Below are 27,861 nucleotides of genomic sequence, written 5' to 3'. Positions count from 1 at the left end.
GGAGGAGGAGGAGGAGGAGGGCGGGCTGGCGGGGCCGCGCACGGGGACGGCCCGGGCGCCATGTTGGAGGCTTGCTGAGCCCGGGTTGTGTGTTTGTGTGTGTGTGTGTGTGTGTGTGTGTGTGCGGGTGTGTAAGGGCGGCTCTGTGTGGGGGTGTTTGTGTGTGTAAAAGCGTGTGGAAGAGCCTGTGAGAGACCCGGCTCCTGCGCGGGGTGCGGCGGGGCCGCCGGAGGGCAGCGGCGCCGAGCGCGGCCGGGGAGAAGCCCAGCGCGGATCATGGATGTCGAGAGGCTGCAGGAGGCTCTCAAAGGTGCCGCCGGGGCTTGTGGCATGGGTAGCGGGGTCCGCACGGGGGCGGGAGGCAGCGGCTGAGCCCCGGAGGGGGAGGTCTGGGGAGCCCCTGCCCCTTCTCCCCTTCCCCGGGGTGAGGGCCGGGGGCTGCTCCTGAGGGGCGGACGGGGGTCCGGGGGCGGCCTGTGGGGAAGGGGGGCCCGAGATCCTGCCCTGGAGCCCCCCATGAAACCCCCACGAAGCCCCCCGGGCTGTGCAAGGGGCGAGAGGCGGCAGGGGGCCCCCTGCGGGTCCCCCCCGGCAGGCCCGGGGCTGCCCCTGCCTGGGGCCGTGCCCTGCGCCCCCCGGCCCCGTGCCCAGCCCCTCGGCACCCCCAGCCCCGCAGCCGGCAGCCCCCCAAGCCCCCGGGCCCTCGGTGCTCGCCGGGGGCCGCTCCAGAGAAGTTGGCGACCAACTTCTGCTGCTCGGCTGCGCGCAGCTTCTCCTGAGGAGAACGCCCGAGCGCTGCTCAGGCTGTGGGAGTTGGGCTGGTTGTTAAAGCAGTTACTGAGGGTTTTAACTGATTTTTTGTTGTTCTGTCCTGTTTTCTTTCTCTATTCTTCTTCTGTCATCCCCACGCCAACAGACTTTGAGAAGAGAGGGAAGAAGGAAGTGTGTCCAATACTGGATCAGTTTCTTTGTCATGTTGCTAAGACTGGAGAGACCATGTAAGTGACTTTTGGGCGATCCTCAGCTGTACCTTGTAGGATTCCTGCCTTTTAAGCGAGCGAGGTGCTACCTGGATTCTCCTTTTTGTGTCTGCAGCGTGATTTTTGAGCTAAACAAGCTCGCCTTGGCTCTCACACTAACTTTGGCCGGGTTAGTTTCGTGTGCTGGTAGGTGGCTTGACCCCAGAGAGGGGATTTGTGTGCAGGCCGTGCTGGGGGTACCTCGGGTTTTACTGCTCCTGCCCCACACAGCGCAGCTGCTGCTCACTGTGTTTGTGTGACGGGCGGGGGGCTTCAGGTGGGCAGTGAGCTGCTGCCTGTCGGCTCTGCTGTGTGCAGCAGTGAGCAGCACGGCGTGGCGTGGCTCCGCGCTTCCCTCGCAGCTCCGTGTGACGAACACGCAGCCTCAGCCCCTTGGGCCAAGGGGGGAGCCGCCAGGAGGGGAAATCAGGAGCTGTTTTCAGCTGGGGGGGCACCAAACTCACTCCCTGCTCAGTGCTGGCGCTTGTTCGCCTTCCAGCCTGCCGTGACCCTTTGCGGGGCCTTCCCTTTCCCCTCCTTTTCCCCTCTTTTTCCCTTTCCCCTTCCCTTCCCCCCCCCCGCTTTGCCCCCCCCCCCCCCACCCGCGCCGTGCTCGCCCCGGGCCGCCCCGGCCCACTTCCTGTGGCTCACTATTTGGCAGGAAGCGGGCGGGCCCCGCCGGCTGCGGCGTGCCTGTGCTCACTATGTGGCACCCGGCCTGCCTCTGCCCCCGCGGCCTGGGGACGGGGACAGGGGACAAGGGACAGGGACAGGGCCCTGCGCTGGCTGCCCCCGCCGTGCGGCTGTGCTGTGTCTCCTGCAGCCCCTCCAGGTGCCAGCCTTGGTTCTGTTGCTGGTTCTGGGCGAGCACCGAGCCCTGAGCTGCACTTTGCTCTGGGAGCAGAGGCTCAGGCCCTGGCGCTGGGCCTGGCGCTGTGGGGCCTGCGCCCTGTGCGCCCGCCCCGCTGCCTCCTCGGGTCCCTGTCAGCCACGGAGCCTTTGTCCTGCTCCGAAATGTTTTTCTGGCTGTTTTTTTTTTTTTCTTGTTTCTGCCACCAATACGCATATTCCAAAACTGTTTTAAAAAGTGGCTGTAAAAGAGCGTGTCCTTTACAAAATTCCTCCCCGGGTGGAACTTGGAGTTTAAATAAATTTTGTTTTATTTCTGTTGGGAAAATCTAGATTTTTTTTTTTTTAAATATTGTTTGATTATTACAAACTGTGGCTTAAACCTCAACAAGAGTCAGCAGGTGCTCCACGCAGGCCCTGGCCTTTTATGTTTTCAGTGTTTTCTTTAGATTTTTTTCCTTTTTTTTTATCTATACCATTTTTGCAGCATTCTCAAACCTTTCAGTTCCATTAAATTGTTTTTAAAAAGCGTCAGACATGAGCAGCAGCAGCGTTCAGTGTAATCTGGAGACAGACATGGAAATGCTGTTCCAGTACATTTGATTTGCTTCCCATTACCTGTTAAATTCTATTTCTTTGGATAATATGCTTCTGTTTGCAATAGCGTGTTGTGCGTCAAAGTATCAGGAGGAAATTAGTAAAAATTAAAATCTCATCGTGGACATTCGTGTAAAGACTGGTGGCTGGTAATACACATTTATAATAGCCTGCTGTATTTTTAAGCTAGTACCTCTTGAGCACTGTAATAGAAGTGTTGTACGTATTCCTGAACACAGAGCTACTGGATGTGTCAATTCAAAATGAGCTGAATAGTCTTTATTTCATGCTATGCAAAAATAATTTTATTTAATAGAAATCCAAAACAGTAAGGAATGGATTGTCTGGGAAGATGAAGTCTAAGAACATGATTTGTAGTAATGTTAGTTAGGATTTTTACGGATTTCAGAGCTCAGTATGAAAAAAAAAATAGTGATTAAGTTGGGTAATTGCACAGTTTGCAGACTTACTGAAAAACAATGGGTCTTATTCAGCCACAGCCTGTTCCTAGAGTAACAAACAAAAAGTACCCACACAAGTGAGGACCAAGGCAAATAAGGACAAGTGAAACATGAAGTATTTTTGCTTTGAGTTATTGTTTCTGGAGGCGTCACGTAGTGCTCGGGGAGGTTCGCTTTGCTCTGTAACTTGCTCTGACGACTGCTGGTAGCATTCTGTGGGCTCCATCCTGGGTCAAAACACAGTGTTCTCACTCCCCATACCTTTTCCTGATGTAGTTGCAGCACACCTTGTAAAATAATTGATAAACTTAGTCTGAAAGGATGCTAACAAAGTAAACAACCATGATTTTTAAGGTTCTCCCAGCAGCGCGATCACGGCATACCGAACTTGCTCGACAGACTGGAAGCCCAGTCTGACTGCTGTAAGGCCACGGGTGCCTCCCTGCCCCTGTTTGTTTCAAGGTGCTTATTCACCTCCGGGAGTTAAGAACAGGTACATGCAGGTTCAGGTTAGGCTGTAATTTTACCCTTTTCTCTTGGCAGCGGTCTCGGCGAATACAGCCCTTGTGTCACTGCTGGGCTTGTGCTTGTTCAACTGTTTATGTAGCTGCGTGGTAACCCAGAGCAGGGAAGTGCTCGCAGTTGTAACTTTCTTCTTGGCAGTAGGGCTTGTAGCAGGGGTCAGTTCCCAGCCCCAGCTCGTTGTGCCCGTGTTGGCAACACCGCAGCTGCCGAGGCGGTGCAGGGGAGGGACAAAGGGTGAGAGCCGTGTGAGCCAGCAGCGCAGCCATGATAAGGCTCTCTGGAATATCCTTACTAATAAAGCCCTTTCTATTTACACTGAAGATTTGGAATAAAAATGTTGCTAAATTTGGTCACCAGCGTAAGCTTGGATGTTTTATCAGTACCTCGCAGTAAAAGTGCGATCATACAACCACCTGTGTTAGATTCATCCATTTGAAGTCTCAGACTATCTTCGTGTGCATAGTTAACCATTCACCTCATTGTTTGCGAGATTATGAGCAGCATTTACAAAAGCCAGTCCAAACTTCCTTTTGTTATATCTGAACAGAAGCAAAAAATGGATTGCTTGACTGCTTTGCAGTAGTTGGTTGCTTGACTACTTTGAAAGTTTGGTTTCTTCACAGTTAATGTGGTAAGACTTGAGCCTCAGGTGAAATGTAAGGTATACGGCTCAAGCCTTTTTAATCCTGTGTTGAGTTTTAGGATTTTTTTTGAAGGAGTTATATATTCCTTAATTGACTTGACTTTACTGAGACATTAGCATGGGTTTTCCTTGGCGAGACCAAGGAGAGTCAGGGGAGGATCATTACAACGTGTTTTTCTATAGATTGTAAAGGATCAGCATGACTTGCAAAACCGAATAAGGGGAAGAGATGAAATTTGTTACTCTTAATATCTCCCTGTATCTGAGAGACTTCTTTAAAAACAGGATATGCTTTTGTGCTTTTGTTTTTTGCATAAAAATTACTTTTTATCTTTTTATCTATTATTTCTAAGGTATAAACAGCTTTAAAAGGTGGTACAAAAATTCACAACACCGCAATACTAGAAGCAGAATACAAAAGTGAAGTACAGTTTTTATAAAGAATTACGACAAAAATAGAAATGAGAATCACTGACCAGTGTCTTGTCTCTAAAATGTTCTCTTACCTTTTAGGAAGTTATCTTGGATGTAAAATCACTCTTCCCCTTCAGGAGCTAAAAAACATTTATTTTGATCCTTCATGAAGAGAATCCGATTTGTTTCTTACTGAAATTTTCCTTTGTTTCTAAAGTTAAAAATAAAATGTAGAAAACAAATGAGATCAAAAAATCATTTGTCAATTCTTTCCGAATTTCCCCTGTTCCTGCCCTAGGGCAGGCAGCTTACAAAGCACAGCTTTAACGTCTTCCTGGAATGCAAGGTGTAATACAGGTCCTTACTGACAGCGAAGGAGTGCAGAAATGAGTAGTAAGGTACCAAAATCTGGAGAAGGGCAGTGTATATGCAGCAGTGATGAGGTAACAGTTCTCTGTTTAAGCAGAGAATACTCGGCCTGGCCACCGTGTAAGGTAGTTACACCAGCTCATGCCCTGGATGCAGATTAAAGCCATCCAAACACACTGACTGCACATTCCTTTGTGTAGACAAATTATTTCCTCCGAGTTTTCCTAGAAGATGTGAAATACCAATCCGTACCTCCTCTAAGGCTGAGGACACAAGTTGTCACCTCACTGGTTCCCTGGAGGGTCAACATAACTACGGTTCTGCAGTGTCTTGGGGGAAGCTAAGTACGTGTGGTTGTAGAGCAAAGAGGAGCACCTGCAGTGTGGCCGTGGGCTAACAGAAGTTGGACAGGGCTCCTGCAGGGCAGCCGGTCTGACCCAGGGGAGTGAACTCCAAAGTCAGACCGGGTTGCTCAGGTTTCATTTCAGGTGCCCCGATGTGGCACAGCCTTGCTCCGTTCTAGAGGCAGGATTTGAGGTTCAGACCCCCCTGACCGCTGCTCTGGGGGCCGGCTGCCCGCCGGGCCTGGAGCTGGTAAGGTGCTGAGGTGCTGCGAGAGACGACGCTCTGTGTTTCGCTGAGGTCCCGTGAAGCAGCTTTCTGCTGAGTCGTTCTGTCACAGTCAGTTCTCTCCAAGGTAACATCACGGGGCCTTTGCAGCCCTTTGATGCTGTTTCATGTACCCTGCGTAGCGGGGTGTATTTTCTGATGGTTCCTTCCGAGTGCAGTTCTTTGACTCGGGTCCCTCCAGCTTTTATTTTGTTACAGCGGTGAAATAGTTGCTCATCTGCTGAAGAGGTTCGAGTGGAGATGGTAGCAGTGAATGCACACGGGAATAAATTCCTAATAAATTCTCAGCTTTAGTGTTTTAGGGATGTGTTCTGACCTTTTGTGCAGTAATTTGTTACAAATATGTAAACATTTATAGCCATGTTTCCTTTAGCTTATTTAACATGCTGAAGTCTTGATTTTTCTGTGAAGAACGTTGGCCTTTATTTGACTCTCAGTTTTGTTGCTTAATGTGTGAATGATAGATTTTTTTTTTTAGTAGTTTGGAAATCATGTTCTGATTTGGAAGTAAATCATTATCTAGAAATCTTTAAAACTAGCAGGGGAATATAATTCCTTACAAACTTTTAAAAATGACCTAAAGCAATTCTCAGTTTCCTGCTGTAATAAACAAGGTAGTATGCTCTGAGGGGAGCCTGTGTGCCTTTGTTAGCGTAGGCCTTTTCCATTTCCACGGTCATCAGTGAGGCGAGAGGTGTGAGTAAACTTCCTTGTGTTGCTTCCTGCTATTATTCCCCATCAAGTCCCACTCCACTCGTAGTGCATTTTCTGCCTCGGAATCTGCTCGTGCCCCCAACGGGCTGGAAACTCGGTTGAAAAGCCTGCTGGTTATCTTCCTAAATGATGAGAGACAGGGAGCTGAACCAAACCTGTGTTACACCATCATGTGTGTATCGGATGTGCAGTCAGGGTGCTTCAGAGAAATCCTTGCTAGGTAGATGAAATCCCTCACTCCTTCAGGGACTGCGCGCTGTTCTGTTTTATTTTAAATGCTGCCACCCCTTACCTGTTGGGAGTGGGGTTTGTAGTGCAGAGGTCAGGCTCCCAGTGTCAGGTTTGCCTGATGAACTGACCCCAACAAATTCAGTCTCAATGAACTAGACACGAAAGGAGAAACGAAAGGCTAGATCCAGATCGTGCTGACTTTCTGCAGTGGCTGGGCTGTTGTAACTGCAAATACAACTGTGTGCAAGCAGATTTTCCTTGGTGCATCCATTGTCGTGTTCTTAGCAGCAGGCTTTGTGCAGGCAGTTCACTGCTGCTTGGAGCAGAAAGCCACCCCGCCGTTATTCTGCACCACTTAGCACAGTTGCATGTGCTTCTAACCATCACCTTTAATTATTTTATGTTGTCTTTCTACTCAAGCTCTGTCCTGCACTCCTTACTCCTCTCTTAGTTCGTACCTTTACCTCTTAGTGCTATTTCATCACATCTGCAGTGCCTTTTTTATCTCTGTTTTCCAGTGAGCCTCAACTCGACTGTTTTGTGGTGGCTTTGCTCGTTGTTATTTAATGTAAGCATATCCCCAGACCACTGGGTATTGTCCTACTCTATATTACACTTTGCAGAAGCAGGGATGTTTATTTCTGGTTTGGTCCTGTAACTGACGAGCCTCGCTCCTCCTGCCTGCAGGTTTTGGGAAGGTTCCTTCCTGATGGCACCCATTGTGGGGAGGGAGCAAGGTGCTGGAGCCTGCAGGAGGGAGGGTGCAGAGCAGTCTGGGCGGCTCGGTGGTGTGGTGGTTTATCTGGTTTGTGCCTAAATGAGGCTGATGCTGCTTTTCTGCAAAGCTGATGTGCCGGGCAGGTCTCACAGGTTCAGAACTAATGCTGCCTGAAGACAGCTACGAGGTTTCAGGAGGAGTAGAGCAGCACCCTGGTAAGATGGCTGTACCCGATGAGGCTTTACGCTTGGAAGTGGTAAAGCAGCACTGTGGTCGTGCAGAAACATCTGCTGGCTGTTTACTGGGTCAGAGGGAGATGGCGTACGCTGTCTCAGCCTAGGCTTGGTGTGGGAGCCAAAGTGCCTCGTGTAGAAGTCATTTGGGTGTCTTCTGTTCTTGGTTTTGGAAGGAATTAGCACCAGAAGCACAATTGACTTACGCTACTTCCAGGCCTGAGTGAGGTCTGTGTTTTTGTGGGATGAAGCACGAACTGACCAGCACTGCGCCTCAGTGCAAAGTAGGTTCAGCTCCAAAAGCAGTTGTGCAGGGCAACTTTTCCTTTATCTGTTTTCCGAGCCTTATTGCTCAATACAGTCCAATTTTGACAGTATTATCTCAGTGGGATCTGCTGCTCTTCTGAGCAGTAACTTGTGGATCTCTACACGCCGGTCATTTGCAAGTTACACTTACTGGGTGAGTTACAGAATTTTTTTATTTGCTCATTCTATGCAAACTTGTGAAACCTGGAAGGATTTCAGTGCCCTGTATTACTAGATATGCGGAATTTAGTTTGTTTGTGGAAGGGGTGATACATATGTGATTATCCAAACATTAAAATTACATTACTCAGAATGATTTTACTTAGGAGGCAGCTTCTGTAGAGATAGTAATTTTAGGTGCAAATTCAGGAAGATTTTAAAGTACACTTTGGTTGTTGCATAATAGTTTGCTTAAATTTGACTCCTGGCCTTCTGCTGAACAAGTTTATTGAGAAAGTGCAATCTCTTTTATGTTCCTGTACTCCCTGCATCAGTTTTACACTCCTGTCAGTGTGTTGTGCCCTTGCCTGATGGATCATTTTCCTGCAGAGTATCTGTTGTATGGGATGCACTCTGAAGAATGGTACGGGATTCCTGCAGAATCTCGATGATACAATGCACAGCATCACTTCTGAAACGTGCCTTAGGGAACATTAATATTCAGTGAAAGTTTATTTGAAATAGAAATGAGGAAAAGCTGGGAACAATGCAAGGAATTGTTAGCATTGACATCATTATGGTTGTCTAAATTTAAACAGAATGTCCACTCGTGTTAAAGGCAGGTCTGGGCACTGTGTAACTGGTTCTCAGAGAAAGGAGAAATCAAAGCAAGGTAAGAATTTACACAGTGCAGAAGCCTGTAAGTGGAATGTTTTAGCAAATACATCAGTTTATTCCTATCAGCCAAAGAATACTTAAAATTTCAAGTGAAAATGGGAAATGTAATGAAAATATCATCTCCTTTTACTTTTATCTTCATAGATAAGCCACTGCCTGTGACTTGTGGAAGTTTTGGAGGCTTGCAGTTACTGTGTGCGCATTGCTTTCAACTCTGCTCTAAGGGATTTGTTTCCTAAATGAAGAAGAATCAATCAAATTTTTGTCCTCTTGTTCTGTGGTCAGTTTTTGCCTTTAAAATAATAATAATAAAAAAAAGGTAGTTGGGTTTGTTTGTCTTTAGATAACTGTATTACGAAATACACTTTCCCGAGACGTTCAGAGGCAGTTCAGGCTTTCTGTTGTGCACAACAGCTGTATTCTATTGGAGTCAGTTGAATATTTATCAGCAGAGATCAGAATTAGTCCCTTGATGATTACGGATAGCACTTTAATGCCTTCGTCAGCTGTCTGTTTCCATAGCTAAGTTTTAGTCTTTGTTGTTCCTGGCAATAACAGTAGTAATTTGTAAGTAGTAGAGAGGTGAGCGCTCACCAACCGGGTAGGTGCACCTCTAATGTATTCCCCTTTCTGTGGTTCTGGAGGGAGCTTGTCAGGCTCACCAAGAAAGAAGGCAAGGGCTGTATTTAGGCTGCCAACAATGAGTGAATGGAGATGGAACAATACCTTTTGTGCTTGAGGGAAATAGCAGTTTTCCCTCTTTTGAGCTCTTCGGTATTTTTTTTCCCTTTAAAATGAAAGGTAAAATGAGGTCAAACCCTACTGAAGATAACGTGAGAGCGTTTTAATTTTACAAGAGTTAGGAGGTGGGGGTGCTGGCTGGACACTCCCCCATGAAGAGCGTTTGCCAGCGTTTTCCTAACAGCAGTGTGCAACAAAGCAGCATGTTCCAGTACATTCACAGTGCCCTATCACCTATACTTTAAAGCCTACCGCTCATTCAGGAACACCGAAAAATAACCCAGCACTTTGGGAACTGCCCTGTTCCTTCTGCTCACGGTGTTTCTGTTTTGGTGCACGTGTCCTCAAGGCTGTGGGAGAGCACACCATGAAGTTTGCTGCTGGCACAGGGGTTTAAACTGGGTACGTGATTGCTGGGAGCACTTCATTTTCTGTGCTTTTTGGCTTTTCAAATAGTTTCCTAGAGCAGAATAGGAAAGGAATTAACTTGTCTTGGGTGAGAATTTAATTTTACTTCTGACAGCATGGGAAGATTATTGTGTTCTGCAGGGTGTCTTCATCTTCTATGAGCTCTGGAGCAAAGCATAAAAGAGAAGAAAATTATTGAAGTTGGCAAGTTATTTCACTTCAAAAAACACCTGTTTCCTACTAGCAAATCTCAGTGGGAATGTAATCTAAATCAACAATAATTGGGGGAAGCTAATATGAGAGATATGTCTCTTGTTAGAAGGTAAGAGAAGTCCTCTGAGATTGCCCGACGGTTCTTTCATTCTGTGTCTTGGGGACTTCATGCTGAAATCAGTTGAGCTGAATAAGAGGGGTTTGAGTGCATCCTAAATACAGCATATTTAGGATGCCCACAATAGAAGGAGGATGGAGAGGGAAGTGCTCCTTGCTTTTGCCTGGTACTAGGTTGTGATGTTCCTTTATGGCCTGTTCAGTTAACAGAACCAGTAGTTGATCCGCTTTGGTTTTCCTGTGCATGTTATGTACGTGCTGGTACGTAGCATCTCTCCAAAACATCTGGCATCCTCTTAAAATTTAAACCAAGTGAATTTGTAATGAACTTCAGCACTGTGAAATCTGAGGACAGCCATCCCACTGGGACTCCTGGGATTCTTAATGTTTTAAGTACGTAGTTAAGTCTCCAGAAGCTTAACATCCCTGCAATGTAATGGTGTTATTAATTACACCTATAATCTGTGAAGCAATTCCAGAAAGGTTTATGCAATAATTGCAGCACCTTCATGCCAGGGGGTAGCCCTATTTCAGGCAATACTGAGTTCTTCCTTCTGCTCGTCTAGTTAATTTTAGATGTTGTCCTGACTTACCTTCCATGAGTCTTATGGAAATTTGTAACTTAAAATCCTGTAGAGCTTAGAGAAAGTGTGTAAGCCATGTGTACTAGCTTAATATTCCATCTGATGCTTTAAAGGAGGTGCAGACGAGGGACATAATTAAATTTCTGTAGTTTTCTTAGGCAATTCTGGAAGCTTTCACTCCAATCTACATGTGATATCCAAGGCATGTAGCACTGGTGGGGATCCCCTGAGTTTTTATGTATTTTTTTCTGAAAGCAGCAGGAAGAGCTCTGTGTACCTGGAAGAGGCAGGGGCAGTGCAGGTGCAGCTGCCCCTTGGCTTGGTCTGTGCCCTGTCCGTGTGTGTTAGTGTCAGCTTCTGCACTGCCAGCCTTTAGCCTCTCCATTTGAGTTTTCCCAGCAGCCTTTCAGATTTCCTTGGTACTTGCTTTTTAGTATTTGTCAAATCGTGCCTGAACAACTCCGCTGAACACTTCAGTCTTCCTGCTCTTGTTGAAATTTCGCATCTCCCGAAGTGCCTGTCCCAAAGGGCAGCAAAATTGATGACAAAACTTGTCCAGCGCTAGGAAGCAAACAGCAGCTCGTTCTCTCACCTCCAAAACCTATCTGAATACTGCAAGCTTCTGACAGGTGGTTCTCCTGTCTGACTGTAAGCAGGGCAGTACGGGGGAAGGCTGCTTTCTCAGGCTGATCAGCACAAATATTTTAAGTACATGGGACATAAGGGAGTTGGGGGAAGTCTTTTTGCATTTTAACTGCTTCCCTTTCCCCGTTCCCAGAGAGTGGGAGTGATGGGATTAGATTATTTCTGTGTAAAATGCAATTGTGTTTTTGCTGTGCATGTTTGGAAGGATGAGTTCTGCACAAATCGTGTTAGCAGAGAAGCAATCTTATCTTGCAAGGAACTTCGTGCTAGTAATTCCTTTAAATCAAGGCCCAGCATCGGATTACTCGAGCTGCTTTCTGTCTGAGGTCACCTCTGTCCCTTGTGCTGTTTATCAAATAGGTCTGGTGGATTTCTAAAGCTGGGTGATGTTGCTTGGCAAACTTGTGTTGCTCTGTGGTAATGGATTACTTCCAGCAGATAATTACGTAGTTTAAGGCCAGGTGTGAAATAGTTTGCTTTTCATAGAGAAATGCTGTTTGGGGTTCTGTTCTCCCTTGTTTAAGCTCGGGTGCTGCAAGTTACATCTTTTTGTAATTCTTTCTTAGTGCAACGGACATCTGCTGCCTCATCAACTTGCAGTGAACAAGTATGTTATTGTCCTGCTGCTCTGTTGGGTTGGCTTGTTCTCCTTTGTGTCGTTCTTTATAGGGCTTAAACTTCTTATCTTTACATAATTTGTCCCCATTCGGGGGCTGGGTGTGTTTGCAGGGGTGTGAGGGGTGGATTTTTTAAATAATATTTTATTTCTTCTGTCTCTTTTTGTCTCCCCCACTGATTTTTAGTCTTTTCTCATGCTTCCTCTCAAGCCACACGTAAATATTCTCAAATCTTGCTTCTGTTTTTCATGTTATTGCCTCTTGCATCAGTTGCTGCCTACTTTCCTGTTTAATTTCTGTGAAACACAGCTGAGTATCTTCAAACACAGAAGTCTTTTCCATCCACATTTCTCTGTTATCTTTCTAATGTAAACTGCAAGGTCAGGGGCTCCGTAACGGTACAATATTACGGTGTGAAACATCTGGTAGTACCTTGCAGTGTAATTACCAGCAAACCTAGGACAGAGCATCTTGTATTTAAGGGATTTGCAAGGACAAACTGAACTGTTGCCCTGGGTTAATTTCTATGCTTTCATCTGTGACCTGACTATTACACTATTTTTTTTAAATTTAAAATTTTTGAGTGTATAATATCAGCGTTTGCACCCCGCCTGGGAGGGTTTGAGATGCGTGGCCCTGCTGCGATACAGGTACTGTACAAGCTGCAGTTCTGGAAGCAGGCTGGGATTGCTTCCTTTCAGCCTCATTCTTGCTTCTGGTGGCTTCTTTCCTGGCTGCCTGTTTTGTTTAATAAAATCACTTTCCTTTTTTCCCCTCTAATTTTCTCAATGTCAGAGCAAAACCTTTCGGCTGACGTGAGGGAAGGCTGGTGCAGGAGTTGGTGGGAGGGGAGCAGGAGGAGAGGAGGCTTCCTTTGAGCAGAAATGCCAGTTTGCAATGATGTGGAGTACCTGTGAAGTTGCAGGCTCATTAGCCTAGGGGAGCTGTCTTTGTACAGATATAATCACACGGGATGACCCAGATCTTGTAGTGAAGGATGCTTTAGATGTACATAAGGTGTATATAACTTAAAAGTTGTTTCTTCTCTACAATGTGAACACACTGTACCAAAGCATCTTAGGATAATCTTGTTTTTTGAAGTATTCCTCCTGAAGGTGTTTCCAGAGATCCTTCAGTGCTCACGGGGATTTTTATATTTGCAAATTGTTGTAAAAGCTCTCGGAAACGTTGCTAGCACAAAATCACAGGTTAGTGGACAGGAAAACCATGGTTTAAAAGCCTGGGTGTGCGTTTAGCAGAGGCCGTTTCTGTACAATGCTGAGTGGGAAGAACAAGTTTTTATAAACAAGTCTGCTCAGAAGAATGCATGAATAGTATTTCTGCCATGGAATTCCTTCACTTTGCTTTCCTGACAGAGCTTAAATTGTTTGCCAGTTATTTTCCAGTGTATAAAACTTACCGAGGTTGTACATAAAGCTCTGTGGAAGTTTTTCAGTTCCATTTGGCCATTAACTATAGAAGGTATTTAGCAAACTTTGCTCATTTTTTAGCGTCTCCCATTTTAGCAAAGCAGCTATAATAGAGATCTTGTGCACTAGTGCCAGAGTTATGCTCAGGGAGCACGTGAAACAGGCAATATATGTCCTTTTTTCCTTGAAAACCGATATTCCCTCTTTCTTATCTCTTCTCGTTACCGTTGTCTGGTCGAGTGCCTGGTCTTTCAGCGTGTGCTGATAACTTAAAATATCCAGAGGTGTAGCTACAGATTGCTTTGCAAAGCACTGGGCTAAGCCATTTGTAGTCTTCGCTGTTGTGTTGTCTAAGGTAACAGACTTCTACCCAGCATTCAGGAACCGATTGTTTTTCCCCATACATGAGCTGCAGGTGAGTTTCAGGAGGTTAGGAGCATGGACACCAACTCCTACTTGTCAGTTTCAGAGACTGGTGAGACAGGAAAGCTAACTTCTCTCCTCTGACACTCATTTTCAATCACTTTTACTGAAGTAAATAGATAGAAAGGGGAAAAAAAATCTACTGCCCCTGCAGAGATGATATTTTTGTCAAAAGGAAGTTCATTATTTTAACAGTATTTTAACCCCTTCCTGGTGGTCTGGCAGACACAATGTTAGGCTGGACGAGGTAAGGAAGAGGGGAACTGAATTCTGGACATTCCTTATCCTAGGACAAGGGTAGAAGAGCAGGGCCTAAATGAAACAAATGGCCTGCACTGCATCCCTCAGGAACCATCTTCCTGCCTGCTAGGAATGCACTGTGCTGCCCTGCAGGACTGAATGCTGCCTGTGCAGTTGAAGTCTCTGGAGCTCTGTTATTTGGGGTGTAGATGGCACTTCTACTGAGTGGGCAGATTTCTCCTGGAATTTACAAGAACGTTTTTGGGAAAACGTTCGTCGGAAACCAGTTGCATAGATTGAAAATGCGTCAAGATGATTTTTGGTGGGAGCTTGTTTCAGTGCTCATGGGACCATCCTGGGGTTCCCTGAATGTCCAAGGGGCAACCCTGAGCTCAGGAGGCAATGCTCCAGAAGCAAAGGGAGCTCTGGGCCTGTGGAGCAGTGGGTTACATTGCTCTTGCCTTGTGATCACAGAGGCAGCTGTGGTTTGTGCCACTGGATTTAACCTGTTGGCTCTCCTGCTGCCAGCAGGGCAGCCACAGCAGCGTTGAAAAAAAATCATTTTGAGGTAGCCGAGTACATGGCTGCTGCCAGTCTGCCCGGAGCTTCTGCTGAGGTTGTCCTGCTTCCAGCAACAGCTCAGGGTGAGCTGATCCCTAACCTGCTGCTCCTGGCTGTAAGCTGGGCCTCGTCACCTCATCGGCAGGCGTTTATCATTCATTTGGTCTGAAATACAGGACGAAAGATGCTTTTTAGGTCAGTATTGCAACATTCAGATCACAGCATATTGCAGCAGCGGGTTCTTAGCCTTGCTATATAATAGAAATACTAATTAAATACTTGAATTTAGAAAAAAAATAACATTTTTCTAGACTTCTGTACAGGGGTAAAAGGTTGCTTTGTTTTCATAGAGCTTCAGCGCTGGAAAGAGGAGGTGGTGGATGCTGCCTGCAGGCAGTAGATTCCCATTTTAAGCATATTTGCTGTTTAGTGTTGGGTTATTTAAGCAACACGATGCTGATGGGTTAATCATCTATGAAAAGAGGTGTTACTATTCAGCAAGAAATAAATAAAAATAAAGTACAGCTTAAGTTGAAACTGAAAAAATACCTGAACAGGCTCATCAGAAGCCTTAGCAGCGTAGTGGAATCCCTTTTCATGAGGCAAGTACAGCTCTTGGGGTGCTCGGTAGGAAGTAAATCCTTCCTTGGCATGAGGTTATTGACGACTTTGTTCTGCCTGTGCTTTGTGATGTGCTTAGGTACTAACTGTGTGATTTGTTGGGAAAGCTTTGGTCTCACGGTGCTAGCACTGTGGAGCTGGAGAGCTTTTTCATTTCAGCTTTGCAGGAGTCGTGTCTAATACTGTACGTTCGAAGTGTTACTGCATTTTGTATTTTCCTGTATGATGCTAATTGGAGCAATAATCCCATGAGAACCAGTGGTTCTAGTTAATCTGCCCAGGACATTCCCTTTTGGGACCTTATTTCCTTCTATTTTGCTTTCTGGTTTTATAGTCATTCACCAAGTCCTGCGTTCCCCTCTGCAGCAGAGTGCTTAATGATTTCCTGGAAGGAGAAGGAAGGTTTGCCTTTCCTCTCCAGATTTTCTTCCCCCATTCTTGCCAATTTATTACTTCTAATGAAAGACCAAGGCTTTGTCTTCCTATCTCTAGGTAAATCTGAGCTAAATTTTCCTGTTTTCATCTCACGAGCAAGTGGAAAATTCAGGTGGAGGTCACAGGGCACTGTTGTTTGCTGGATTCGCAGAGATGTGACAGTGTCCGTGTGGTCGGAGCCTGTCGGTTTCAGATCACACGTGGATAAATGTCATCCGGTAGCTGCGAGAGCTCCTGCGCTGCGTCAGCACGGACGGAGTGCAATTGGTAGTGACTGAAGGAAACGAGCTGCTTGCACGTTGCTCCCCGCGCCGCTCAGACGTGCGTCAGCGGTAGGAAGCCCGGAGTCACTTCTGGGGCTGCTGCGGGCTGCTCGGTGCGGAAGGGCACTCAGATATCCGTACTGTGCTGCTCAGGAAACCTATTTTCTTGCAAATGTCATTGTATAGAATTCTATAAATGGCAAAACTGGAAGTTGGAAGGCAGAAGGTAGTTGGTATTCTGTCTGTGATACAAAATGTATTTGCCTGTCTGAGAACAAGAGGTCCCATGAAATGCTTTGAAGGTGCGTGGATACCCAACAGTTGATTACAAAAGGCCCAAACCAGAAAGGTTTATAACAGAAGGCAGACAATGCTGGGTGGTTTCCAGACTTGAAATTTTTTTTTTTCTTCTGTAAGCTGAGTGTCAACTTCAGGCTGTGTGTAGGCTCTCTGGTAATGTGACGTGCACGTACCCTGTGCAACTTTAGGTTGGAATTGTAATGGTTTGTGAAGGAACTGGCTCATCCTTGTTACCTTGTTAATGGCAATTAACTTGTATAAGATTGTTTTACTGTAATTATTTAAATAGTTATCGTGCTTTAAATTCAGGGAGAAAAATAATACTTCCTCAGTTGCCACATTTATCTCAGGATTGCCATACCAGCCTGAATTTTGTTTTTACAATTGTGAAATTACACCATTTTCCTGTGGTTTTGGGGCTGACTTGTATACCTCTTATTTCTTGTGTCCTATGCAGGGTTCAGTGGTCTCAATTTAAAGGTTATTTTATTTTCAAACTGGAGAAAGTAATGGATGATTTCAGAACTTCAGCTCCTGAGCCAAGAGGGCCTCCCAACCCAAACGTGGAGTATATTCCCTTCGAAGAGATGAAAGAACGAATCCTGAAAATTGTCACTGGATTTAATGGGTATGTAACATTTGTTGCCTAAAATCAGGATAAGAAAAATACTTCCTTAATTTTTACCCTTAGCGTTCTGCTTGGTGACCATTTATTCTACTTCCTTAAATTGATGAGTGGAAAGGAATTTTTACCTTGGAAATATATTGCAGCAGTTTCAGAACTTTCTCTTAATATATATCTATATTAGATATGTAATTTCTCTTAATATATTATCTATATTAGAATAATTTATAATATTTGAATGTAAATATTGATGTCTTGTGACATGTCAGTCATTTCAGTTTTTCAGCACATAGGTAGGTTTGTATTAATACCCTCAATGAAGCAGGGTAGTGTTACCTGCATGTAACAGGTCCAAGAGCTATTAAAGTCAGGTTTCTTTCAATGCATTTTAAAATATCTAGCTGGAAGAACTCTTTAGGTGTCCAGTTCTTAATAACTGTGCCAGTTCAGTAGGCTTTGAACAACTAAAGCTGTGGTAGACACGGTGTGACAAGGAGGTGAAGTGAACCTGGTTTTGAAGTGTTAAATTCCACCAGACTCAGATTTATAGTTCAGGAGATGCTTGTCGAGAGATGTGTGATATTTGATCTGTTGCTGACTGTGTCTTGAGTGTGTACCCTTTGTTGGTTTTGTAATTCTGGAAGTTTTGTTTCATTTTAAATAAAGCTCCTGATTTGTTTTTTGTCAAGGGTGTCTTTTTTATTTGCTGTATTGCTTTAATAGCCTGCATAGTTATTTTTCTTGTTTCTAAGCTGCATTATGTACTTACCATAAGCTGAGCCATTCTGTTCGAGTCTCGATATTTGTTTATGAGAGACTTATTCTGCCTTTTTCTCAGCTTGTCAGTAAATGGTCATACCGTAAGGCTTACCTCCCTGTCGCTTCCTTATTTCAGTTCTGGAGGTACTGCTGACACATCCTTAGCATGTTATTTTGATGTTAGCTGAATAATTTTTACTGTCATTGTTCCATGCAATGTTATGTACTTACAATGTAAGTGTCTTTTATAAGTCAGACCTGGTTCCCTTAAAAAAAAAAAAAAAAAAAAGTTGTTTCAGGTTGCTCTTATATAAGACAATCCAAAGAATGTAAAATTGAGTGTGTTCTCTGCTGCCCAATATTTATATCAGGCTGCTTCACTGAAGGAATTTAAAAATAAACCTGTCCTTTATGCCAGTCTGTCTCTCTCCTACCTCCCCCAGCTTTTTGTTAATGCTTCACTGCCCCAAAAATCTGTAATGTTCTCACGTTGAGACAGCTCATGAATGGGCTGCTGTTATCTGCCGTTTTTCAGAAGAGCACTAAACAAACCTCTGGGTGACCCAAGCGTGCAGCTTGCTCTGTGGCTGTGCTGTTCTCAGCTGGTGCTTGAAAAGTGTGCCACTTCCTCGTTCTTTCAGCTAACCACCTGGTCTTTGAGGAAGCAAGCTGTGTACATCAGCTGCCTTTAAGAAAGTCATAAATCAGGATGTTCCAGAGTCTGGGGTTGTAGAATAGTCCATTAGTAAATACCACAGTTCCTACAGGAGGATATGGATGTGAAAGTTGAAACAAGTGAAGGTGTGTCCTGAGGGTCTCTCTAGATGAAGGAAGAGAGGAAACTCTTCCTATTTTAACATTACCTTGTCTTACCGTACTGTGTGTGATGTGCTTCTGGAGCCAGACTTTAGAATTGCTTTGGAGTAGCAGGTCCTTGAAAGACGTGCTCTTTTCTTTATCTTTTGCTCCTGAAGCAGAAAGTTCCAAGGTAAGGTACCCGAGATCTCAGATGGCAGATGAGTCTTCATAGCACAAAAAAAAAAAGTATTAATAATCATAACTCAAGGTTTCAGTTACGTGCTTTGCATTCTGGCAGGTTCGTTCTGCTTCTTGTTTCCTCAGTACCACGTTTAAAATCTGTGCTATGTCCTTCGTTTTGAACAGGACCTTTTAGTTATAACAGCTGAGTTCAGGATTTTAAACTTAGGGGGTCCATGCCTCCCTGTTACTTTTTGTCTGCTGTTTATATGAAGAATTTGTGGTTTGAAATTCATTCTGAACAATCTGGCTAGGAAGTGCAGTTACGAATGTCTTCATGGGGAGTTTTAGGCGGTTACCTTAGGAAGGCAGGTAAGGGCTGACGCTCACACATTGCCCTGCACCAGGCATTTTCCAAAGCGTTTGAGAAGATCAGCTCTCACATTGCCCACAAGCTCTCACATTGGTGTTTACATACATATTTGCACTAGGTTTGGTTACTTTTATTTTATAATCATATTGTTAAACTTTTTTTAATTTATAGATTTATATTAAAGACTTTGTAATTAACTAGAGGTGAAGTTAACTTTGGTTGGGTTTTGCAAACTAAAGCATATACAAATGTTGAACAAATGATATGCAGAGGTGATACCGTGACACTTGGTGCCATCTACTGCTCAGTAAACAAAGTTCAGTTTACTATGGAAAATTCTGGAGGAAAATGAACTGGTTTTACCTTTCATTTGAACGTTTCATAACTGAGTAAAATAGGGGTGTGACTTCAGGCTATGCGTTTTCTTGACTATTTCCCAAGAAACCAGAACTACGTTGATGTGCAAAACTACTTTGTCTTTGTACTCCAAGTGCCCAGTTAGATGCAGCTAAATAGGAGTTAGCCTGGGAATGATTCTTCAGAGTGTTTCATGTGTTTGGTTGATGAAAAATAACTTCAAATTCTGTATATTGTTGTTTCTCTGAAATAATTTGATTTTGCACAGACAACTTAGTCTATTACAACTTTACAAAGACACTTGAATTAGGGACTTTTAAACCCAAAAGCACAGTGGCCATCTGAGAAACAATAGCTACAAGTAGTGCTGTGCCTGCGTGGGGAGGTTAACAGATCAGGTAAATTCGTGTGTGTGACCGAGTCACAGAGGTGGGAATTCGGTCAAAAGAAGCTGAGCATTCAGCCTCACAGAAGCTGAGCGTTGTGAAGAAGTTGGGTGTCAGAAGGATTGCTAGCTCACCAAACACTGCTGAAGAGCAGCAATGTTTGATGAATAGTAAGGCAGCTGTAGTGAAATTAAGAATGAGAGGAGCATTGGCAAGCCCAAGAGCTTCCATGTAATAAACTGAATGAAAAAGAACCTTTGTTCCTAGCTTGTTCTTATCAAACTTCGGGGTTGGGAAAGAAACAATTTAGGGTCAAATAGGGAGTTGAGGTGTATTTTGCTTGTGTGCCAAAATATTACATTTCTGCCATTTGTTTTACTTGCTTTTAAGCAATCGTGTCAAAACAAATGCTTTAGAAATAGCCTGCTTTTAGCATTGCTTTTTGCAAGTATTGAACGTATCTAATGCTTTGTCAGCTGTATTCTAACTCGCCACAGCTGACTGATGGAAATCAGTCCTGACCATCTTCCTGTTCCTAGAAGTCAGGTACAGATAAGCTGCTGTGGTGTAATTGGGGCTGAGAGCAAGGCAGGGCATTGGCAGGGTAAATGTGGGATGCAGTCTGTTTTTTTTTCTGGTAGCAGCTTTTGAGCTAGGGCTGAGGGTGATTGCACAGTAGCATATACCCGTACCGCTTTCAGGCTGAGGGTTGTAGCTTCCTCAGTGACATAATACCCAGTTCTGGAAAACATGATCAGGTTGTTGATGCTTGGTCACTCTATTTCTGCTCGCTGCTTGCATTGAAGTGAACTGTCACGTAGTGTGAGGAATCGCAGCTGTGCTGACGTCTTTGCTGACCCAATGGTAGATTTGTGCATCATTAAAACGTGGCTTTTTAGCTAATGGGATAAGCTTGAGGCGTTGTGTTAGCTAATGAAACAGCCTAAAGATGCTGTGTACCGAGTTCCTTAAAAAATAATAAAAGTTGAATTAAAGAAACAAACAACCACAGTGTAGTGCTGTATGCGTATGCAAATGTGTATTGGTAATGCTCTGGATTTGGTGTATCAGTCATATTCTCAATCAAGAACTGGTGCTTAAGTATCGTTGTATCAAATATTCTTTGAAATGTTAATGGCTTTGATTTCACATAGTCAATTGTAAAAAATATATAAATGTTCATTATTTTATTGAATCAACCTGAAGTATTTAATTATTTTGTCAGAAGTCATAGAAATCTGTTAAATTGTGACATTGTATGTGAATTTTCAGTGAAAGTGTATGACATCTCAGGTAACTGATTGACGTATGTAAATATTGCTTAAAAGGTCAGTTTCTCATTTAAGTAGGAGGAAACTGAGTGCACAATTGTCAGAAAACAGCATGAATGTGATGCTATGGATCTGTGTAACTTACTCAAAGTTTAATAATGATTTTATGGAGGTGTTCCATGATAGATAAATATCCTGTCCAGTTGTGGTAAAATACAGTGTGTGTAACAGCTAACATTAGTAATTCCACCATTTAATGCTTTTTCTGTAAATGTATTTTGTAAAACATGAAATAAACTACAAGTTGAGATTTTTTTTTTTTTAGATCTAGCGTGTATGACTCAAATTTATTTTGAATCACTGCCCATTTTTGTTCTATTTGAGTTACCTAATAAATGCAGTCTTAAACTACTTTACTGTTGATGATCTGGTTTCTGAATTTAAATACCACTTTCCCTTTCATCGTTTTAGTGGATTGAGTTGTGGGATGATGCCTTTAGGATGCTACTTAAGAGTTGTCATGGTGAGCATAGAAGACAGCGCCTTATCTCACTGTGTGAAATAAGGGAAATGAGGCTTTGAGTTACTACCCTATGTTGCTAATAACAACAAATTTCTGTACTATTTTCTTTCTGTCCTCTCAATAACGGGAGGCAAGCAGTAAAGTTTTTGCTTCCTAGCAGTCATACTCATAAAAAAACAAATTAAATTGTTATAAATCTATTTCATTGCAGCATCCCCTTCACTATTCAGCGACTCTGTGAGTTGCTGACAGATCCTAGAAGGAATTACACAGGAACAGACAAATTTCTAAGAGGTGTGGAAAAGGTACGTATTTTGCTGACAACGTACAGCTCAACAGTCACCATTTAAATAACTATTTAAATAACTTTGGAATTACTACCAAAAGTCTGTTGGTTTCCTTAAGGTTCACAGTCATGTAATAGCTAATAGCTACTCTTAACCATGTGAGTTTCTGCCTTTATTTTTAATGTTGTAAGAGCAGTTTGAAAGAACTTATTTAAACTTGAAAATAAATTTCAGGAATGTAACTGATGTTTCCTAATTACTGTGCAGTACTCAAGCTGTAGTTTCTGGAGGGTATAATATCATTTTAATACTGGGTCCTAACTAAAACCAAGCAAATAATCAGCTGAAACAATCTGAATTTTTTGGTTTGATGCTTGCTTCCACTTTCGGGTTCGGGTGAGATCAGGAAGAGAGGAAACCTCCACCCAGTGTCTTTTGTGTCAGTATTGAAATCCTCTTGTATAGAGGAATGTATCTTCATAAAAGCATACAAGTGGCAGTTAGTGGTCTATGTTAAAATGCAGTTCCACATAGGATTTTCTTGATAACAAAATGAGCTTGAGATTCCTACTTAAATTATTCAGTCAAAAAAAAAAAAGTTTAACTTTTAAATGGAGCTGCTTTCACTGTTATAGGGCATACAGTCAGATAAATTCTTGCAAGTTTGGCAAAGGAAGTCAGCAATAAAGGATGAAACAGGGATTTCACAAAGCAAAAATCAGCCAGAGTGAGAGCTGTGAAACAATACTTCAAATTTTATGGAGATCCTTCATTAAAGTTAGTCTGGGTTAATTTAAGCAGTCCTGCAGAAAAGTCCTGCATTTATAATTTGACTAAGCATTGATTTAAAAAAAAAGAGAAACTTGGCTCCTTTTAAAGTGAGGTTTCTAGATATTAAAACGGATTTTGTTTGCAGTGCCATTCAAGAGGAAGAGCGGGCTAAGCAAAACACGTTGAATTAATCATTATTTCTGCCTGTTTTTTTATGCAGAGGCCAAAATAATTTAGCAGATGAAATATGGCTGTGCCAAAAATAGCTAATAATGCTTGTGTGCTTTTCAGTATAGGACTCATATGTACAAATAGAACATTTCTTCACCAGTTCAGGAGTTTTTCAGCATTTGAGAACATTTTGTTCTGATTTCCAAGGATATACCAGTTAGAAGTTACAAACACTTGGGCCTGGGGGTTAGTGTGGTTGTCTTGTTTTGACCCACTTACAAAAATACTGGCTTTTAATGTAATTGTGGTCTGATCTTGTTAAAGGGGAGCCAAGATGGTTTTTATGTTTTTAACATGTTGATATCTCTAAAGAAAAATTATCTGAAAGCTACTTCAGCAGATACGACCAATATCCTGTAACCCTTTAAGTTTTGGACTGTTGTCAGGTACAGAAGTTTCTGTTTCTGAACTCTTAAAATGTGTATTTTTGTGTATTACAGAATGTCATGGTTGTCAGCTGTGTATATCCATCTTCAGAGTAAGTATAATCTTCAGTTTCTTGGAACTTCAGGATTGCATTAGTAGCCAGAAGGATGTGTGTCTGCACATGGAATGTATTTCGCTTCCTGACAGTAGTCGAATCCCGAAGTGCAACGTGCGGAGTTCAGTTTTCAGTATCAGTAGTTAAGCCAACAGTAGTGGTAGTGATCTGCAAGTGTTACGTGTAGGAGTTTGGAAACATTCCTTTATTCCTAACATTCTGATTCTTACTTTATTTAATAGGAAAAATAACTCAAATAGTTTAAACCGGATGAATGGTGTAATGTTCCCAGGAAATTCACCAGGCTACTCTGACAGGTAAGTTTAGCTTCAGGAGTTACTTTTTTCAGGATAAAAGCAAGGTTGTTATGGAAATAGCTGGCTCAGATTCCTTATCTTTGCCTATTCTGATCCCGAATAGATAGCCTCAAAAATGGAATATGATATGGAATATGAGTGAGGGAGAGGAGTCATGGGGATACGTCATGTTCATTTTTAATGTTTTTTGTAACCTTGTTTAGAATTTTCTTTACAGTAAAGTTTTGGTGATACTGATTCCATTGGAGGCAAGGGATTTTATTTATTGCAAAATAGGAAGTTACACTCCCCCACCCAGTTCTTTTAAGAACTAGATTATAGCTGCTCTTTGTTGGGAACAAATTCCTTTATTAAAAGGATGGGTTTTTTTACTATTGTTGTTGTTATTAACTTTGTTATTACTTTTTTTAAAGATCTAATGTAAATGGTCCTGGAACTCCCAGGCCAGTAAACCGACCGAAGGTTTCTTTGTCATCTCCTATGACAACAAACGGTTTGCCAGATAGCACGGAACATAAAGAATCAAGCTTGCAGCAAACGGACGATAAGAAACACAGGTTTGTGAGGAGCAAAGTTTTTATTATTCTCATGTTTTTTCACCTGCATTTGAAAAGCATTTTAAAAGGGAATGGCCTTCCAAGGTATGCATAATTAAGCCATAACAGAAGAATGTCTGCAGGAGGATTCTGTTGTGTGCTTACTGCTGTTTGGGCTGTCTAGGTAAATAGTAGCTCAAGTTTTCGAAGTTGTAGTAACACAGCTTGTAAGTGTATGGCATATATAGTAAAACTGTGGAGTGAGTAATAGAGTTCAGAAATCGACAGTTACCATATTTGTGCCAGGATGATGAAGTCAAACCAGACACGACATTTCATAAATGCTTGCCATTAATGCTGACAGTAGGAGCAGTGTGTAATTTAGACTCTCCAGAGCAGTGTGATTGCTGTTTTCATCAACAATCAGGTGAAGCTGGAGTGATGATTTTGAGGTTTTGTCATGTAATGAAAGAAGCAAGTTTTACTGTTTTCTTGTAAAGTGTTTAATTTGAAATAGCTGCTTTAAAAAAGAAGTGTAACAAGCTACAGAATGTTTTTTCAAAAGCAACAACAAAAAAAAAAAGAAAACCAAACACCCTACAGCTGCTTTTGTTGTTTATAGTGAATCACCAGCATCTGAATCAGAAGGTGCTCAGAGCAGTCCTGTAAAAAATAAGCACTCTGAAGATGATCCTGCAGAAGCAGAAGAGCATGAGGTAAAAAGACTTAAATTTGACAAGGAAGGGGAAGCCAGAGATGCACCTAATCAAACTGCTTCCAGTGAAGTTTCTTTAGGCATGGGGGAAGAGACAGAAACATCCTCTACATCTCAGGATAAAGAAAAAGATGCTACTTGTGCCAGACAGCACTGTACAGAGGAAGAGGAGGAAGGTATTTCACATTTCTTGTTATATTTGTTTGGTGCATTTTCCAAGAAGGTTGGATTTTCTTTGCAGGAAGCCAGTACTGTTGGGATTGTTGATTGTCTCTTGTTCTGGATTCTGCTTTTTTTTTTTTTTTTTTAACATGTTCTCCCAAGATTTCTTTTAATATTTATTTTTATGGATCCTGTATTTGTAACATGTTCCTTTAGATGATGACTGATGTATACTTGAAGCAGTAATGTTTTCAGCATTTCCAGAAGACTAATTCTGAGGACAAACGAGGAAATGTGTGGAAGCAAGAATTTATTTGTTGTTTTTTAAACTGTCTTTTTCCGCTGAAGTTTTATTAAGTGAAGCTACCTATTTAATCCAAAATATGACTTTATTTTATGGTATGTTAGTACAGAGTGGCTATCCTGATGAGGTTGGCTGATATTTTAAATTTTTAATAAAAGCTGGGATTGTCACTTTGTCTTGTCTTTGTGTTGTAGAAACTTTGCTCAGCATAGCCATGAATATAAAGTAGCAGGATTAAACTTTTCAGGATAAAAAACTGCCCTAGTAATACTGTCCTTTCGCTGTTTCTAGAGTCCTTCATGTCTCCCAGAAACTCTGGTCCAGACAGAAAAGATCAAGAAAAAGACACTGAATCCTCAACTGTGAATGAAGAGACCTCTGAGGAGAGCAATCAAATGGAGGAGTCCGATCAGTCTCGATCAGAGAAGGATTCACATTCAGACAACAGTGAAAGTAGTGGATCTGGCAGTAGTGGAGCTGACTGCAGTGAAACTGAAGAGTTAGGGTCGTATGCTAGTGAAACTCCAGAAAATTCATCAGAGACCCCTATGGAAAACAGTGAGGAAGCCACAGAAGTTGCAGATGAACCTATGGAGCAAGACTAATTTAAATACACTTAGATGCAGTATTTTCCATAAGGCTCCGGTTTTACACTGTATAAATAATTTTATGTAATAAAGTGGACCTTTAGTTTTACAAAAAGAAGCAGGTTGTAAAATAAACTTCTCCATGGATTGAACCTTGAAAGAGTTGTACATGATAAGAACTGTGAATACCAGCTCCTTCAGGTCCTGCTTACCGCTGAACTTTCGTTTGGTCAAATCAGTGGTTTGTGTATAGTTTTTTTTATTTAGAATAAAAGTTTTTAAACTGGAAGGTAATTATAATTTTGACAACTTTTTTGGAAATTACCACACCTAGTTGTATGTAAGCAAGAAAGCTTTTTGTCTTGTCTTTTTCTGACAGCTATAGCAGTTACTTCATATTTTGGTTACAGTTTCAACATTTAACATGTGAACTATGGGGTTTCATGCTGGTTTCCAGATTTTTATTTGAATACACACTATGAAACCTTATGTTGTGTGTTTAAAATGTGTTACATTTCACACACACATATGCACGCATGCACACGTACGTGTACCCTCACTGTTCTAAGGGGGAAATGTTATATTTTTCTGTTTCTATAAAAGATAAATACAGCAAATACTTTTTCTATAGGAAAAGACTAAGTTCACCTCTCAAGGCACTTTGTTTTGCCTCTGGGGAAGAAAAAAGGCAAATGAAATCTGGCCCATATGAAACCCTGGAAATACGAACGTTGTTGAAAACACCAGAGTAAACACATTCCAAGAGAACTGTTCAGATTACAACACTTTTGTATACTTCTGAGGTGCCTGAGTGAAAGGATTTCATTTATTTATGAGAAAATGTGCTTTATGTTGAGAACGTTGTAATCAAAACATTAGCTTAAACTTTTTGTAGAAGAAATGTTTGAGAGTATGGTAAGAAAGTATCTCGGAAGCAATTAACAGGTACTTGCCTTCTTGAGTGCTTCTCAAAGCATTGTGAATATTACAGAGAAGTCTCAGAATTATTATAAGGTATGCAGATGGCATTGGTATGATCACATCACTGTATTGGAAGAATTAATATATGACAGTAGTTATGTACCTGAGCTAAAAAACTAAAAGGTGTAGAGGTGCATAGAAATCGCCATGATTTGTATAACATTTTGGAAGTGAACTAAATATTTTTGAACATGCTACTTTGACAGCCAGTGTTACATTTTTTTCAAACCAGCTCAAAGCACAACTACTGCTTTACTTTCGATATTTTCCAGTTCCCATATTTAAAGACATGCAAGCTGCAACCTCCCAGTCACAATTACTGGCTGCCAAATTTATACCTGTTTCTTCAACTGTACCTTTTTGATATTTAGGATTTTTAAATTTCTGTAAAGTAGATTTTTGTAGATTGTAATGAGTGCTCACTGCCATTGTGAAACGGTATATAATTGTATAATTTCTGTGTGTAAACTGAATGCTTGGGCTTTCAATACAGTATTCATATAAAGCAATAAATATTAATGTTATGAAATACCTGAGTACATTTTTATCAGAATTGTCCCTTTTTGGTTTTAAACGCATATACCTGAAGTACAAAAATGACCTCTAAAATGCATGCTGATAGTTTCTTGTACTACATGATATGCTTTGTATCATTTAGGAGAAATCTAGGTTTCGATTTTTACCAGAATAATTTGGCTCGGTTGGAGTATCATAAAGTTGTTTCTTGCAGACTATCTATCAAGTTCTAAGCAGACAGGATTCAGGGAGATGCTTGCCAAAAAAAAAATAAAAATAAAAAAAATAAAAATCCTATTGAGATTCCCTTACAGAAGGAAAGTTGTACTTTGAGTCATTTTCATTGTGCTGAAGGGTTGGATGTGTATTATAAAATTCAGGGACTGAACCAAAATGTTGGAATTAGGGAAGTTCAAAAATGTAGTAACATTTTACATTTCTTATTCATTTCTTGGCGGGGAATATTTTGCCAGTGAGAACAAAATTTTAAATTTTCTAAGTTTAGAGATTTCTGAGTTTTTCTTTAGAATGTTTATTTGTGGAGATGTTGTCAATAA

General features: G+C 42.2%; 1 protein-coding gene across 1 annotated transcript; it reads left to right on the top strand.

Moving 5' to 3' along the window:
- On the top strand, nt 1-27,324 carry PPP4R2 (protein phosphatase 4 regulatory subunit 2). Its single transcript, XM_027468021.3, has 9 exons — nt 1-310; nt 917-998; nt 16,602-16,772; nt 21,628-21,721; nt 23,146-23,183; nt 23,429-23,503; nt 23,917-24,060; nt 24,662-24,930; nt 25,512-27,324. The coding sequence occupies exons 1-9, from the start codon at nt 277-279 to the stop codon at nt 25,823-25,825; spliced, it is 1,221 nt and encodes a 406-aa protein (XP_027323822.1). The 5' UTR covers nt 1-276; the 3' UTR covers nt 25,826-27,324.
- Nucleotides 27,325-27,861: the final 537 nt, after the last annotated feature.

Source organism: Anas platyrhynchos, chromosome 13 (genome assembly GCF_047663525.1).
Source record: "Anas platyrhynchos isolate ZD024472 breed Pekin duck chromosome 13, IASCAAS_PekinDuck_T2T, whole genome shotgun sequence".
In the NCBI taxonomy this organism is placed as follows: Eukaryota; Metazoa; Chordata; class Aves; order Anseriformes; family Anatidae; genus Anas; species Anas platyrhynchos.
Note: the sequence above shows the minus strand (reverse complement) of the source record. Positions and strands in the feature narration are given on the sequence as shown.